Raw genomic sequence first — 14,663 nt, 5'->3', positions numbered from 1 at the left:
AGAGTAATCCCAGTGATGGTGTGCTGGAGAATCCTTACAAGGACCATGAGGGAATATGTCAAAATGTTAACAGGGGTTCTGCCTGATTATGAGATCTTTTATTGTGTTTATACTTTCCACAATTCTTTTTCTTTTCGTAGTGAATATATATTACTTAGGGAGAAAGTAAGTTATTAAAACACCCACAAGAGGGCTGGTGGTAGAGACCAGCGTGGGGTGCTGTTACACAAGTCGGGCGAGGAGCGCCTTCATGAGGGGGAGGGCGTGGCGGAAACCCGGAACAGGTGAAGCACAGGTGCGATGAGATGGCGTCTGCCCTGGGCAGGTAGCCACGGCAGAGAGATTTCCAGTCATTAAGGAGGGAAACGGGATAAAGAGAAAAGATGACTCATACTTGAGAAACCTTGCTCTGATGTTTACTTGCTTATACTTTTCAACAATTTTCTTTTAACAATCGAGAAAAATGACCTAGAATTTTGTTCTTTGTCTGCTTTTGTCATTATTGTTTGCTAATGGATTTTTGAAAGGCCTTAGGCTAGACTTCACTTGCTAGATCAACCCAGGCCTCTGACTTCTTTCATATACACCCTGTGCCTCACCTGTGCCTCACCTGCCTCATCCCTGAAGGCATCGGAGTGTGTGATTGTGGATTTAGCTCGCTGGGCTTTGGTTAACTCAGGTGGCTTCGATCAAGTAAGCCGAGTACATAAAGCCCCAGGGCCTAGCGGGCCCTCCGTTTGCTCAGGTTTCACAAGACGTGGTAGAAGGTCTCAGTCCTTGCTGGGCAGAGACGCCGCCCGAACAGGTAACTCACCTTATATTTTTGTCTTTCAGGTAAGCGGATGTGCCTTGGAGAACAGTTGGCGAGAACTGAGTTGTTTATTTTCTTTACTTCCCTTGTGCAAAAATTTACCTTCAGGCCTCCAAACAATGAGAAGCTGAGTCTGAACTTCAGAATGAGCCTGACCATCTCTCCCGTCAGCCACCGCCTCCGTGCCGTTCCTCGGGCATGAAGTTGTCGGGGAGGGAGAGGGGAAGGAAAGCAGGAAGAATGGCCATGTCCCCCCGAGGCAGGAGCGCCTGCTCGGCAGTGAGGGAACAGCATGCAGTGCCTCTGAGGACAGGTCATAGGCACTGGACTCAGAGGAAACAGGATCCCAACCCCAGCTTTGCCATCTCCAGTGGAGCCTTGAGCAAATCAGGTATGTTGTGAGTGATTTGCCTCTCCAGCCAGGAAATGAAAAGAGAATAGTGATTCCTTCTCTAAAGGAAGAATTGCTGTAAAAACCAGAGTGATTTGGAAACCATAAAGCACATCATAAAAGTCATAGCTGTGATCTGCCTCCTTCCTGCTTCCTTCCTTAGACGGGGACTTGCTGCTGTCCTGTTGAGATGGCCCAGGTCGGAGTGGTGCGAAATGGTAGATAAGAGAAGTCGGGCCCTGGGACAGCCACAGAGGTCAGCTAGAAAGCCCCTCACACTTGGTAGCACTGGGCAAGCTCATCCTGTTTCTGCCTCCGAATGGCCCCTGGGAAGTCAGCAAGGCAGGTAGGATTCCTGATTTATAGGCAGATCTCTATGGAGAAGAAATTTCTCTGATTTACTTAAGGATACACTCCTTGGCCTTGGACCCCAGGACCAAGAAGAATGTGACCACTTTAACCAAACCTGCAAAGCAGGTTTGGGGGAAACAAATGTGGAAATATTTTCTGCCTTCAAGGTGCCTCCTAACCTTAAATCCCCTCTCAGGCATTATTTATTCCCGAGCCATTTCATACTGGATTTGACAATGTGGTGGGTGTGATCATTTCTCACAAATTGGTGTCGGCTTTCGGTTGGCAAGTATTCCCTGCCTAAACACAACAGCTGAGCCTTGGTAGAATATTTTATAGCAGGAACTAGAAATGCCAGAATCCTGCTCAACCCTCCTTCATGTGGTCATTGAGGGGAGAAAATGGCATCAACTGGAAGGCCAGGTACCCCTGATAGTCCATGGGGTTTTGATGCCAACCCCCATGCAGACAAACACAAACACACCTGGTAAACAGGCCTAAACCATACAGAAGGTCTTTTTTTCTAAGGTGGTTAGACTTAAGTAATTTAAATAGCTCAGAACAAAACGGGCCATGAGAACCTGGGGCTTTTCATTCCTGTTGCTTGGGATTCAGAGAAAAGCCAATTCAGTGAAGACCATTAGAAAGGGAAACAGGGAGGGAGGGAGGAGAGAGAGAATTAGAATGAGGTCGGGTGGGGGAGGGAAGAAGCAAGAGAGAAAATTGGTGGTCAGAGGGTGGCAGGCAAGAGAGAGACAGAGACAGAGACTGAGTCTCGCTGGTGCTCACCTGAGTCTGTCTGAGAGAGCCGAGAGTATGTCTGGATGCAGTGGTAACCTTTCCTAATATGTAGGAGTTAGATTTGGTCCTTCCTGGCTGCTAGAAGAATAGAAAGGGAGAACCAAAGCCACCCACCAGAGGGTACTTTCTTTGTAACCTCCTGGAAAGTTGCATCTCTAGAAAACAACCCAAATGATATTTCTAGAATAAAACCAATCAAACCAGTCCTTGAATTTCCAGAACACCTGAGATCTTGTCTTCCACTTCTTTTTTTTTTCCCTCAGTCAGATCATCCACGTAGAAGACTGAGAAATTGGCCAAAAGACTTTCCATTATGTGCTCAGTCTCCTCAACTGGTTTTTTTTTTTTTTTTTAATTTATTTTTGGCTGTGTTGGGTCTTTGTTTCTGTGCGAGGGCTTTCTCTAGTTGCGGCAAGCGGGGGCCACTCTTCATCGCAGTGCACAGGCCTCTCACTATCGCGGCCTCTCTTGTTGCGGAGCACAGGCTCCAGACGCGCAGGCTCAGTAGTTGTGGCTCACAGGCCCAGCTGCTCCGCGGCATGTGGGATCTTCCCAGACCAGGGCTCGAACCTGTGTCCCCTGCATTGGCAGGCAGATTCTCAACCACTGCGCCACCAGGGAAGCCCCTCTCCTCAACTGTTAAATGAAGGACTTTGTTGAGTCATCTCTGAATTCCATTCCTGTGCTGCTGTTCATTTTCCATGATTCTAAGTGGGCAGGCATTTACCTACTCCCTGTGGAATCAATGGAAAACCCCTGGACACTCATCCTGACCTAATAGATGCAATGGGACCCAGAGCCAAGTAGAGCGTGACCACAGTTAACCAGAAAGCTTGGGGACACATGACTGAGAGTAGTTGACTTTTCTGGCCATGTAAAATGTCTCCTTCTTTCCCCAAAGCTCATTGGAGAAACTCTAAAATATGAATTCTCTTCCTGTCCAAGCATGACACAAAGATTTTGCTTTCTTCACTTTTGTAACTCTCTTGTTCCTGGTCCATTTTGGAAGCTCCTGCTCCCCTTTCCTTCTTCCTTTGTATCTGTGTCTGACACATAGGAGGCCCCCAATCCACCAGGGCCCTCCATGTGCATTGCCCTTGAGGGGGTCATGCTTTTCCTCTACCTAATGTCTCTCTACCAATCTTGGGCATCTGCAAATTCAGCTCCTTTTATCCCATATTACCAGTGCAGGCAGTCCTCTTGCTAGGATCCAAGATGACCCCAAGCTGGCTGTGCAACAGGGTCCACAATATGTCACATTATGACAAAGATGACATTATGTGGAGGTCCCTCCCCAAAGGGCCCTCTCAAGAGAGCCACTGCAGTCGCCCTCACTGAGCCTATTGCCTATAGGAAGTTTCAAACCTCCATGTGGCACTTGTTCTTGTACTCCAGGAACTCCACACAGCACAGGTAAATCCCTCTTGGCTTGAAGCCTCCTCCCTGGTGAGGGGTAACTATGTCCCTCCCTCCTTTGTGGGAGATGGGTGGGAAGTAAGGAGGACCCTCCTGTTAAAGAAAACCAGAGCTGAACAGCAGTAAAGTGGCAAAACCAGATTTCATTCACCAGTATTGCAATAGAAGGAGAGAGTCTTCAGTATAGAACTGGGCTCAATTCTGCATAGAGCAGGGACAAGTGGGGCTTTACAGCCAAGAAGCAGGGTGGGGTCAGTGGATGGAAAAGGACAAGGTTAAACTGACTCCACAGGAGTCTGGCTGAAGGCAGGCCCGGGTGATCAGATATTGAGGGTAAGGGTTTCCCTCTAATCTGGCTGAGCAAGAATCTTGCTGCAACTTGCAAGCCCAACAAGGACAGTCACCAAGGTCAGCGCCTAGACAGTTTAGAGCAGCCTGACTAAAGTTTACTCCAGGAGAGTCCTTTCCTCACCTTACCACCTATTATATACCCTCTTTCCAGGCAGTGGGCTACAGGGTTACAAAAGCTGTTTTCCACGTACCCGTGGCAGGGTCCGTACAGGGTCCCAGTGCCTTACTTTAGCCCTGGGGCCTCACCAGCACTTGGCAGGGACCACTTGACTGGCAGCAACTGGGACTCCAGCTGAAACTGAGAAAGAAAGAAGCCCTTTTTCACATTCCTTTACAAATGTGCTATCCGGGCCACAATCAGACCGTGATAAATGCTATTTCTCTTTTTATGTTGAATGAAAGTGTAGATGAATGACACAGGACTCCTCAGGACATTGCTGTCTCCCAAGGTCAGTGCTGTGAATGGCAGGAACAGGCCAGGACTATAAATGTAGCAGAAATTGGACCAATGCTGTACAGCTGTGACATACTTTACAAGGGATTCTTTGCCTGGTTTTAACTTTTACTCTATCACACGTATTCCCTGGTGTTTCTGCCATTAAGTCTCTGAAAGTAAAGTTCCAAATATATTTGTAATGGAAGATGAGCCTTCATTTTATTCTGATTAGCTTTGGATGAAAAGTCCACAATAATTCATATATTTTTTTTCCTATTCATTATGAGTCTTTTGTTCTCTGGCTGTTTTGTAGATTTTTTAATCTTATTATTACTCCTTAGCAGTTTGGTTATAAAGTGTCTTCATAGAATTTTCTTTTTGTTTATCCTAATTGCAGTTCATTGACGTTACTGGATCAATGACTTTAATATTTTGAGAACATTTGGATACATTTTGGTCTTCAAATTATTTTTCAATAAATAAATAAATTATTTCTTCAAATATTATTTATGAACTCACACCTTGCCCCCATATACATAGGATTCAGTTGCACATATGTTAGACCCCTTGATATTGACTTACTGGATCCTGAAGTTATGTTAATTTTTTTCAGCCTCTTTTCCCTCTGTACTTCGGTTTGGATAAATTCCATTGCCCTGTCTTTTTTTTTTTTTAATTGAAGTATAGCTGATTTACAATGTTGTGTTAATTTCTGCTGCACAGCAAAGTGATTCAGTTATATCTATATATATATATTCTTTTTCACGTTCTTTTCCATTATGATTTATTACAGGACATTGAATAAAGTTTCCCTGTGCTATACAGTAGGACCTTGTTGTTTATCCATTCTATATATAATAGATTGCATCTGCTAATCCCAAATTCCCAATCCATCCCTTCCCTACCTGCCCTCCCCCTTGGCAACCACAAGTCTGTTCTCTATATCTGTGAGTCTGCCTCTGTTTTGTAGATAATTTCATTTGGTCATATTTTAGATTCCATGTATAAGTGATATCATATGCTATTTGTCTTTCTCTGACTTAAGTCACTTAATATGATAATCTCTAGGTCCATCCATGTAGCTGCAAATGGCATTATTTCACTCTTTTTTGTGGCTGGGTAGGATTCCATTGTACATATATATATACCACATCTTTTTTATCCATCCAGCTGTTGATGAACATTTAGGTTGCTTCCATGTCTCAACTATTGTACATAGTGCTGCTATGAACATAGAGGTGCATGTATCTTTTTGAATTTCAGTTTTGTTTTTTTTGTTTTTTTTTAATTTTTATATTTATTTATTTATTATTTATTTTTGGCTGTGTTGGGTCTTCGTTTCTGTGAGGGCTTTCTCTAGTTGCGGCAAACGGGGGCCACTCTTCATCGCGGTGCACAGGCCTCTTACTATCGTGGCCTCTCCTGTTGCAGAGCACAGGCTCCAGATGCACAGGCTCAGTAGTTGTGGCTCACGGACCTAGTTGCTCCATGGCATGTGGGATCTTCCCAGACCAGGGCTCGAACCCGTGTCCCCTGCATTAGCAGGCAGATTCTCAACCCCTGCGCCACCAGGGAAGCCCCGAATTATAGTTTTGCCAGGATATATGCCCAGAAGTGGGATTGCTGGATCATTTACTTTTAGTTTTTGAGGAACCTCCATGTTGTTTTCCATAGTGGCTGCACCAATTTACAGTCCCACCAACACTGTAGGAGGGTTCCCTTTTCTCCACACCCTCTCTAGCATTCATTTGTAGACTTTTTGATGACGGCCATTCTGACGGGTGTGAGGTGACACCTCATTGTACTTTTGATTTGCATTTCTCTAATAATTAGTGGTGTTGAGCATCTTTTCATGTGCCTAGTGACCATCTGTATGTCTTCTTTGGAGAAATGTCTATTTAGGTCTTCTGCACATTTTTTGATTGACTTGTTTTTTTTTGTTGTTGAGTTGTAAGAGCTGTTTGTATATTTTGGAAATTAAGTGCTTGTTGGTGGCATCATTTGCAAATATTTTCTCCCATTCAGTACGTGTTTGTTTTGTTTATGGTTTCCTTTGCTGTGCAGAAGCTTGTAAGTTTGATTAGGTCCTATTTGTTCAGTTTTGGTTTTATTTCTATTGCCTTGGGAGACTGAGCTAAGAAAACATTGGTACAATTTATGTCAGAGAATGTTTTGCCCATGATCTCTTGTAGGAGTTTTATGGTGTCATATCTTATGTTAAAGTCTTTAAGCCATTTTGAGGTTATTTTTGTGTATGGTGTGAGGGTGTATTCTAACTTCATTGATTTACATACAGCTGTCCAACTTTCCCAGCAATAATTGCTGAAGAGACTGTCTTTTTCCCATTTTATATTCTTGCCTCCTTTGTCAAAGATTAATTGACTGTAGCTGTGTGGGTTTTTTTCTGGGCTCTCTATTTTGTTCCATTGATCCGTATGTCTGTTTTTGTGCCAGGACCACACTGTTTTCATCACTGTAGCTTTGTAGTATTGTCTGAAGTCTGAGAGGGTTATGCCTCCTGCTTTGTTCATTTTCCTCAGGATTTCTTTGGCAATACTGGGTCTTTCATGGTTCCATATAAATTTTAGGATTATTTGTTCTGGTTCTGTGAAAACATGAGTAATTTGATAGGGATCTCATTGAATCTGTAGATTGCTTTGGGTAGTATGGCCATTTTAACAATGTTAATTCTTCCAATCCAAGAGCATGGGATTTCTTTCCATTTCTTTGAATCATCTTCAATTTCCTTTATTAATGTTTTGTAGTTCTCAGCATATAAGTCTTTTACCTCCTTGGTGAGGCTTATTCCTAAGTCTTTTTTTTTGGGGGGGAGGATGCAATTTTAAAAGGGATTGTTTGTTTACATCCCCGTTCTGGATGCAATTTCAAAAGAGATTGTTTGTTTACATCTCCTTTCTGATACTGCATTGTTAGTGTAAATAATGCAACCAATTTCTGTATGTTAATCTTGTTTCCTGCTACCTTGCTGAATTCGTTGATTAGATCTAGAAGTTTTTGTGTGGAGCCTTTAGGGTTTCAACATATAGTATCATGTCATCTGCATATAATGACAGTTTACCTCTTCCTTCCACTTTGGATACCTTTTATTTCTTTTCTTGTCTGATTGCTGTGGCTAGGATTTCCAATACCATGTTGAATAGAAAGGGTGAGAGTGGATATCCTTGTCTTGTTCCAGATTTTAGCAGGAAGGCTTTCAACTTTTCACTGTTGAGTACTATATTGGCTCTGGGTTTGTCATAAATAACTTTTATTATGTTGTGATATGTTCCTTTTAATCCCACTTGGTAAACATTTTTATCATGAATGGATGTTGAATTTTATCAAATGCTTTTTCTGCATCTATGGAGATGATCATGTGGTTCTTGGCTTTTCTTTTGTTGACATGGTCTATCACATTGATTGATTTGCAAATGTTAAACCATCCTTGTGACCCTGGAATGAATCCAGCTTGGTCATGGTGCATGATCTTTTTTATGTATTGTTGGATTTGGTTTGCTGATATTTTGCCGAGAATTTTTGCAGCTATATTCATCAAAGATATTGGCCTGTAATTTTATTTTTTGGTAGTGTCTTTGGTTTTAGTATCAGGGTGTTGGGGGCTTCCTAGAATGTCTTTGGGACTATTTTCTCCTCCTCAATCTTTTGGAAGAGTTGGAGAAGGATCAGTATAAGTTCTTCTTTTTATGTTTGGTAGAATTTACCTGTGAAGCCATCTGGTCCTGGACTTTTGTTTGTAGGGAGTTGGGTTTTTTTTGTTTTTTTGTTTTTTGTTTCTTACAGATTCTGTTTCACTTCTAGTGATTGATCTGTTCAAATAATCTATAACTTCTTGATTCAGTTTTGGTGGGCTGTGTGTTTCTAGAAAGTTGTCCATTTCTTTAAGGTTGTCCTATTTGTTGACATATAATTATTCATAGTATTCTCTTATGGTTTTTGTATTTCTGCAATATTGGTTGTAATTTCTCCTCTCTCATTTCTTATTTTGTTTATTTGGGTCCTCTCTCTTTTCTTCTTGGTGAGCCTGGCCAGAGATTTGTCAATTTTGTTTACCCTATTAAAGAACCAGCTCTTGGTTTTACTGATATTTTTATATTAATTTTTTAATCTCTATTTTATTTTCTCTCTGAACTTTATTATTTCCTTCCTTCTGCTGACTTTAGTTTTTGTTTGTTCTTTTTTTCTAATTCTTTTAGGTGGTGGGTTAGGTAGTTTAACTGAGATTTTACTTGTTTCTTAAAGAAGGCTTGTATCTCTATGAACTTCCCTCTAAGAACTGCTTTTACTGAATCCTATAGATTTTGTATGGTTGTGATATCATTGTCATTTGTCTCAAGATTTTTTTTTCCTCTTTGATTTCATCATTGACCCATTGGTTTTTTAGTAGCATGTTATTTAGTCTCCATGTGATTGTTTTTTTCTTGTTTCTTTTTCTGTGGTTGATTTCTAGTTTCACACAATTGTGGTCAAAAAAGATACTTGAAATAATTTCTATACTCTTAAATTTGTTGAGGCTTGTTTTGTGCCCTAGTATGTAGTCAATCCTAGAGAATGTTCCATGTGCACTTGAAAAGAAATGTGTATTCTGTTTTGGTTTTTTTTTTTTTTTTGGATGTAATGTCCTGAAAATGTCAATTAAGTCTAACTGTTCTATTGTATCATTTAGGATCTCTGTTGCCTTATTGATTTTCTGTCTAGAAGATCTGTCTATTGATGTAAGTGGGGTGTTAAAGTCTCCTACTATTATTGTATTCCTGTCAATTTCTCCTTTTATGTCTGTAAGTATTTGTTTTACATATTTAGGTGCTTCTATATTGGGTGCATAATGTTGATGAGTGTAATATCCTCTTCTTGTATTGATCCTTTTATCATTATATAGTGTCCTTCTTTATCTTTCTTTAGAGCTTTTGTTTTAAACTCTATTTTGTCTGATATGGGTAATGCTACTCCTGCTTTCTTGTCACTTCTCTTTGCATGAAATATCTTTTTCCATCCCCTCACTCTCAATCTATGTGTGTCCTTTGCCCTCAAGTGGATCTCTTTTAGGCAGCATATTGTAGCTTCCTTTTTTGTTTTTTGTTTTGTTTTGTTTTTTTTAATCCAATCTGCCAGTTTGTCTTTTGATTGGGGCATTTAGTCCATTGACCACTAAGGTAATTATTGATAGGTATGTATTTATTCCTATTTAAACCTAGTTTTCCTGTTGCTTTTCTATTTCTTATATGATCCTTTTTCTTTTTGTTTTTCCTTTTGTAGTTTGAAGATTTTCTTTTGTGTTATGCTTGTGTTCTTTTTGGTTTTTGTGAATCCAGTGTATGTTTTTGATTTGTGGTTACCCTGTTTTTCAAGTATGTTAACCCCTTCCTATATCTACTTGCTTTAGACTAGTAGTCATATAGGCTCAAACACATTCTGAAAAAAAAAGTCTGTTTTCTTACTCTCCTACCCCGCATTTTATGATTTTGATGTCCTCTTTTACATCTTCATGTTTTACCTTTTGCTGTTCATTGTGGTTATCATTGCTTTCACAGAATTTTTTAAATTTTTATTGTTCTTAAATTGATATACTGGCTAATTTAAGTGATTTACTTTCCAATTGTGATTTTTCTCTTTCCTGTAGATTCTTGCTTCTTTTCTATTTAGAGAAGACCTTTCAATATTCCTTTTAGGACAGATTTAGTAGTGCTGTATTCTTTTAGTTTTTGCTTGTCTGAGAATTCTTTATCTCTCCTTCTATTCTAAATGATAATCTTGCTGGGTAGACTATCCTAGGTTGCAGATTTTTCCCTTTCAGAATTTTGAATATATCTAGGCACTCCCTTCTGGCCTGCAACATTTCTGTAGAGAAATCAACTGATAGCCTTATGGGGGTTCCCTTGTAATTAACTCTTTTCTTGCTGCCTTTAGAATCTTCTCTTTATCTTTAATTTTTGCCGTTGTAATTATGATATGTCTTGGTGTAGTTCTGTTTGGGTTCATCTTGTTTGGGGCCCTCTGTGCTTCCTGTACCTGGATATCTGTTTCCTTCTTTAGGTTTGAGAAGTTTTCAGCCATAATTTCTTCAAATATATTTTTGATCTCCTTTTCTCTTTCTTCTCCTTCTGGAATCCCTATTATGCAAGGGTTCCTATTATCCCATGGGTCCCTTTTATTGCTTTCATTTTTTTTTTTCAATTTGGCTTTTTGTCTTCTGCTCTGATTGGGTGATTTTGATTTTCCTACCTTCCAGATCACTTATTCATTCTTCTGCATTATTCAATCTGCTATTTATTCCCTTAAGCTCAGCTTTCGTCTTGGCAAATGAATTTTCTAATTTTTCTTGGTTCCTCTTTATTGTTTCTAGTTCATTTTAAGTAATCTGCATTTCTATCAGTAGCCCTTCTTAATTCTTTCAATATTCTCATTATCTCCTTTTGAACTCGATGTCTATTAGACTGAAGAGGTCTCTTTCATTGTTTGTTCTTTCAGGGGAATTCTCTTGATTTTTTAAATTGGGAGTGGTTCCTCTGCTTCTTCATTTTACTTACATTTCTCTTACTTTATGAATTTAGGAGAAACAATTATCTATTGTAGTCTTGGAGGGCTGTTTTTTTGTGGAAGGACCCCTGTGTAGCTTGCATGGGTTTAATATTTTTGGTGCAAGGGCTGTTTTAGTATTTATGCCTACTGCCTCTTTCCTCAGTGTGTGCTGGCCATTATCCCCTTGATGGGGGTATGACTGGTGTGGTGACCAGAGCCTGCACTGGATGGTGAATGGGGCCTCCTCTTTGCTCTGTGGTTCTCAGGGTCTGCTCCCTAGTTGTTGGAGTAGAAGCCCTAGATCCATTTCTAAGCTTCAGTATTAAGTAGGCAGGATTGGAGCGCTCCCTCTGGAAGAGGAGCCACTGATTATTCCTTCGCTGGAGCTGTCCACCAGGGAGTGCATTCTATGGTGTCATCTGTCACCCATTGTGTGGGCTTACAATGTATACTGTTGTTCACACTACCCTTGGCCCTGCCTCCACTGTGGGAATGCAGGCAGTCATCCCCGGTGTCCTTCAGGCTCTGTGTTCACAAAGCCACCAGCGTAGATCCATATGTACCCATCCACTGAAATCAGGTACTAGGACTGCTGTAGTTGCATGCCTGGTCCTACCATGGGAGCTATGGAAGCAGCCCAAACCTTGGTCCCGCTTTCATGTGCATGTGCTCACAAAGACTATAGCTGCTAAGGCCGGACCAGTCCTAGCCACAGGAGTACCCATTGTCCACTCTGATGTCCTGCAGGTGCTGAGTTTACAAAGCCAGTCATGGTGGTGTGGATCACACAGCTGTGGGGCGAGAGCTCTGCTTTCAGCCCCACATCTGCACGTGGGCAGCCCTCTGGCACTGGCGCTTGCATGCTCCCAGAGCCTGTAGAGGCAGCTCTGAGAAAGGGGCTGCTATGGCAGGCCCCACCTCTCCCTTCACACACGCATTAACAGTGGGGTGTCAGTGGCAGTGCATGGTGGCTGTGAGCACACCAAGAGTGAGACTGCTATGGTGGACCCCACCCTTCCCTTCATATGCCTCTTAATGGTGCTTTGCTTCTATGGTGGGCTGGGCTTCTTCTGCAGACACCACTGGTTGCAGCCCATGCCACACTCCAGCCCCTTCAGGCTGTCTCCACACAGCTAACCCCAGTCCTCTCCCTGGGTCTGTCCTCTGAAGTTTGTTTCAGCACTCAGCCCCTGCATGTACTAGCAGGCACACTTCTTAGGCTGGGGACTGCAGCAAAGTAGCATGGATCCTCTGTGCTGTTCTCTCTCTGTTCAACCTGAGACAAACAGGCTGCTTGCACTCTCCTCCAAGCCTCTGAATTTCCCTTTCCGTCCTGGCTGATCTCTCCTCTGGTAAGGGGGTTTCCCAGGGTGTGGGAACCTTTCCTCTTTCACAGCTCCATCCCAGGAGCACAGGTCCTGTCCTGCTTCTATCTTTTACTTTTTCCCCTTTCATCCTACCCAGTTATGAGGGAGATCTTCCTTGCATTTCTGGGCATCTGAGATTTTCTATCAGTGTTCAGTAGGTATTCTGTGAGAATTGTTGCACCTGTAGATGTATTTTTGATGTATTTGTGGGAGGAGTTGAGCTCCACGTCCTTCTATTGTGCCATCTTGATTCTTGCTCCTATTGCCCTGTCTTTAAGTTCCTTTTTAAAAAATTTTTATTGGAGTATAGTTGATTTTCAATGTTTATTAGTTTCAGGTGTACAGCAAAGTGAATCAGTTGTACATATATCCACTCTTTTTTAGATTCTTTTCCTATATAGGCCATTATGAGTATTGAGTTGAGCTCCCTGTCCTATACAGTAAGTCCTTATTAGTTATCTCTTTTATATATATGGTAATGTGTATATGTCAATCCCAATCTCCCAATTTATCCATCCCCCCCTTACCCCCTGGTAACCATAAGTTTGTTTTCTATATCTGTAATTCTATTTCTGTTTTGTAGATAAGTTCATTTGTACCCTTTTTTTAGATTCCACATATAAGTGATATCATATATTTGTCTTTCTCTGTCTGACTTACTTCACTCAGTATGACAATCTCTAGGTCCATCCATGTTGCTACAGATGGCATTATTTCATTCTTTTTTATGGCTGAGTAATATTCCATTGTATATATGTACCACATCTTCTTTATCCATTCATCTGTTGATGGACACTTAGGTTGCTTCCATGTCTTTGCTATTGTAAATAGTGCTGCAGTCAACATTGGGGTGCCTGAATCTTTGCAAATCATGGTTTTCTCTGGATATATGCCCAGGAGTGGGATTGCTGGATCATATGGTAGCTCTATGTTTAGTTTTATAAGGAACCTCCATACTATTCTCCATAGTGGCTGTACCAATTTACATTCCCACTAACACTGTAGGAGGGTTCCCTTTTCTCCACACCCTCTCCAGCATTTATTGTTTGTAGACTTTTTGATGATGGCCATTCTGACTGGCGTGAGGTGACACCTCATTGTACTTTTGATTTGCATTTCTCTAATAATTAGCAATATTCAGCATCTTTTAATGTGCTTATTGACAATCTGTATGTCTTCTCTGGAGAAATGTCTATTTAGGTCTTCTGCCCCTTTTTTAATTGGGTTGTTTGTTTTTTGATATTAAGCTGCATGAGCTGTTTTTAGGTTTTGGAAATTAATGCCTTGCCTGTTGCATCCTTTGCAAATATTTTCTCCCATTCTATGGGTTGTCTTTTTGTTTATGGTATCCATTGCTATGCAGAAGCTTTTAGGTTTAATTAAGTCCCATTCGTCTATTTTTTAAAAATTTTCATTGCTCTAGGAGGTGGGTCCAAAAAGATATTCCTGTCATGTATGTCAAAGGGTGTTCTGCCTATGCTATACTGTAAGAGTTTTATAGTATCCAGTCTTACATTTAGGTCTTTACTCCATTTTTTTCTTTTTCTTTTTTTTATTAAAGTATGGTTGATTTATACTGTTGTGCCAATCTGCTGTGTGAGTCACAGCAGAGTGACTAAGTTATACACATATATACATATTTTTAGGTCTTTAATCCATTTTGAGATTATTTTTGTATATGGTGTTAGAGAATGTTCTAATTTCATTCTTTTACATGTAGTGGTCCAGTTTTCTCAGCACTACTTATTGAAGAGACTCTCTTTTCTCTATTGTATATTCTTGCCTCCTTTGTTGTAGATTAATTGACCATAAGTGTGTGGGTTTATTTCTGGGCCTTCTATCATGTTCCAATGATCTATAAGTCTTCTTTGTGCCAGTACCATACTGTTTTGATTACTGTAGTTTTATACTATAGCCTGAAGTCAGGGAACCTGATTCCTCCAGCTCCATTCTTCTTTATGAAGATTGCTTTGGCCATTCAGGATGTTCTGTGTTTCCATAGAAATTTTAAGATCTGTTTGTTCTAGATCTGCAAAAAAATACCATTGGTAATTTGATAGGGGTTGCATGGAATCTATAGATGCAAATTTACCAAATTTATTGATGAACCCAAGTAATTTTTTGGTAGCATCTTTAGGATTTTCTATGTATAGTATCATGTCATCTGCAAACAGCAACAGTTTTACTTCTTTTCTTTTTTTT

At 40.8% G+C, this 14,663-nt stretch overlaps 1 protein-coding gene across 4 annotated transcripts in view; it reads left to right on the top strand.

Moving 5' to 3' along the window:
* LOC103014389 (cytochrome P450 2J2) overlaps positions 1-14,663 on the top strand; it is a 125,953-nt gene that overhangs the window by 29,749 nt on the left and 81,541 nt on the right. The window contains exons 9-10 of one of the 4 annotated variants that reach the window (XR_009005420.1): positions 835-1,202; positions 1,366-1,383. Coding sequence is in view for 2 of the 4 variants with exons in the window: in XM_028163437.2 (XP_028019238.2) it covers positions 835-1,013 (179 nt within the window). In the remaining 2 variants the exon portion in view is untranslated. Of the gene's footprint in view, positions 1-834; positions 1,329-1,365; positions 1,384-14,663 lie in introns of those variants that run through there. The other 3 variants (XR_009005418.1, XM_057529254.1, XM_028163437.2) reach the window with 3 other exon arrangements.

This window comes from Balaenoptera acutorostrata, chromosome 1, assembly GCF_949987535.1.
Source record: "Balaenoptera acutorostrata chromosome 1, mBalAcu1.1, whole genome shotgun sequence".
NCBI classification, from domain to species: Eukaryota; Metazoa; Chordata; class Mammalia; order Artiodactyla; family Balaenopteridae; genus Balaenoptera; species Balaenoptera acutorostrata.
Note: the sequence above shows the minus strand (reverse complement) of the source record. Positions and strands in the feature narration are given on the sequence as shown.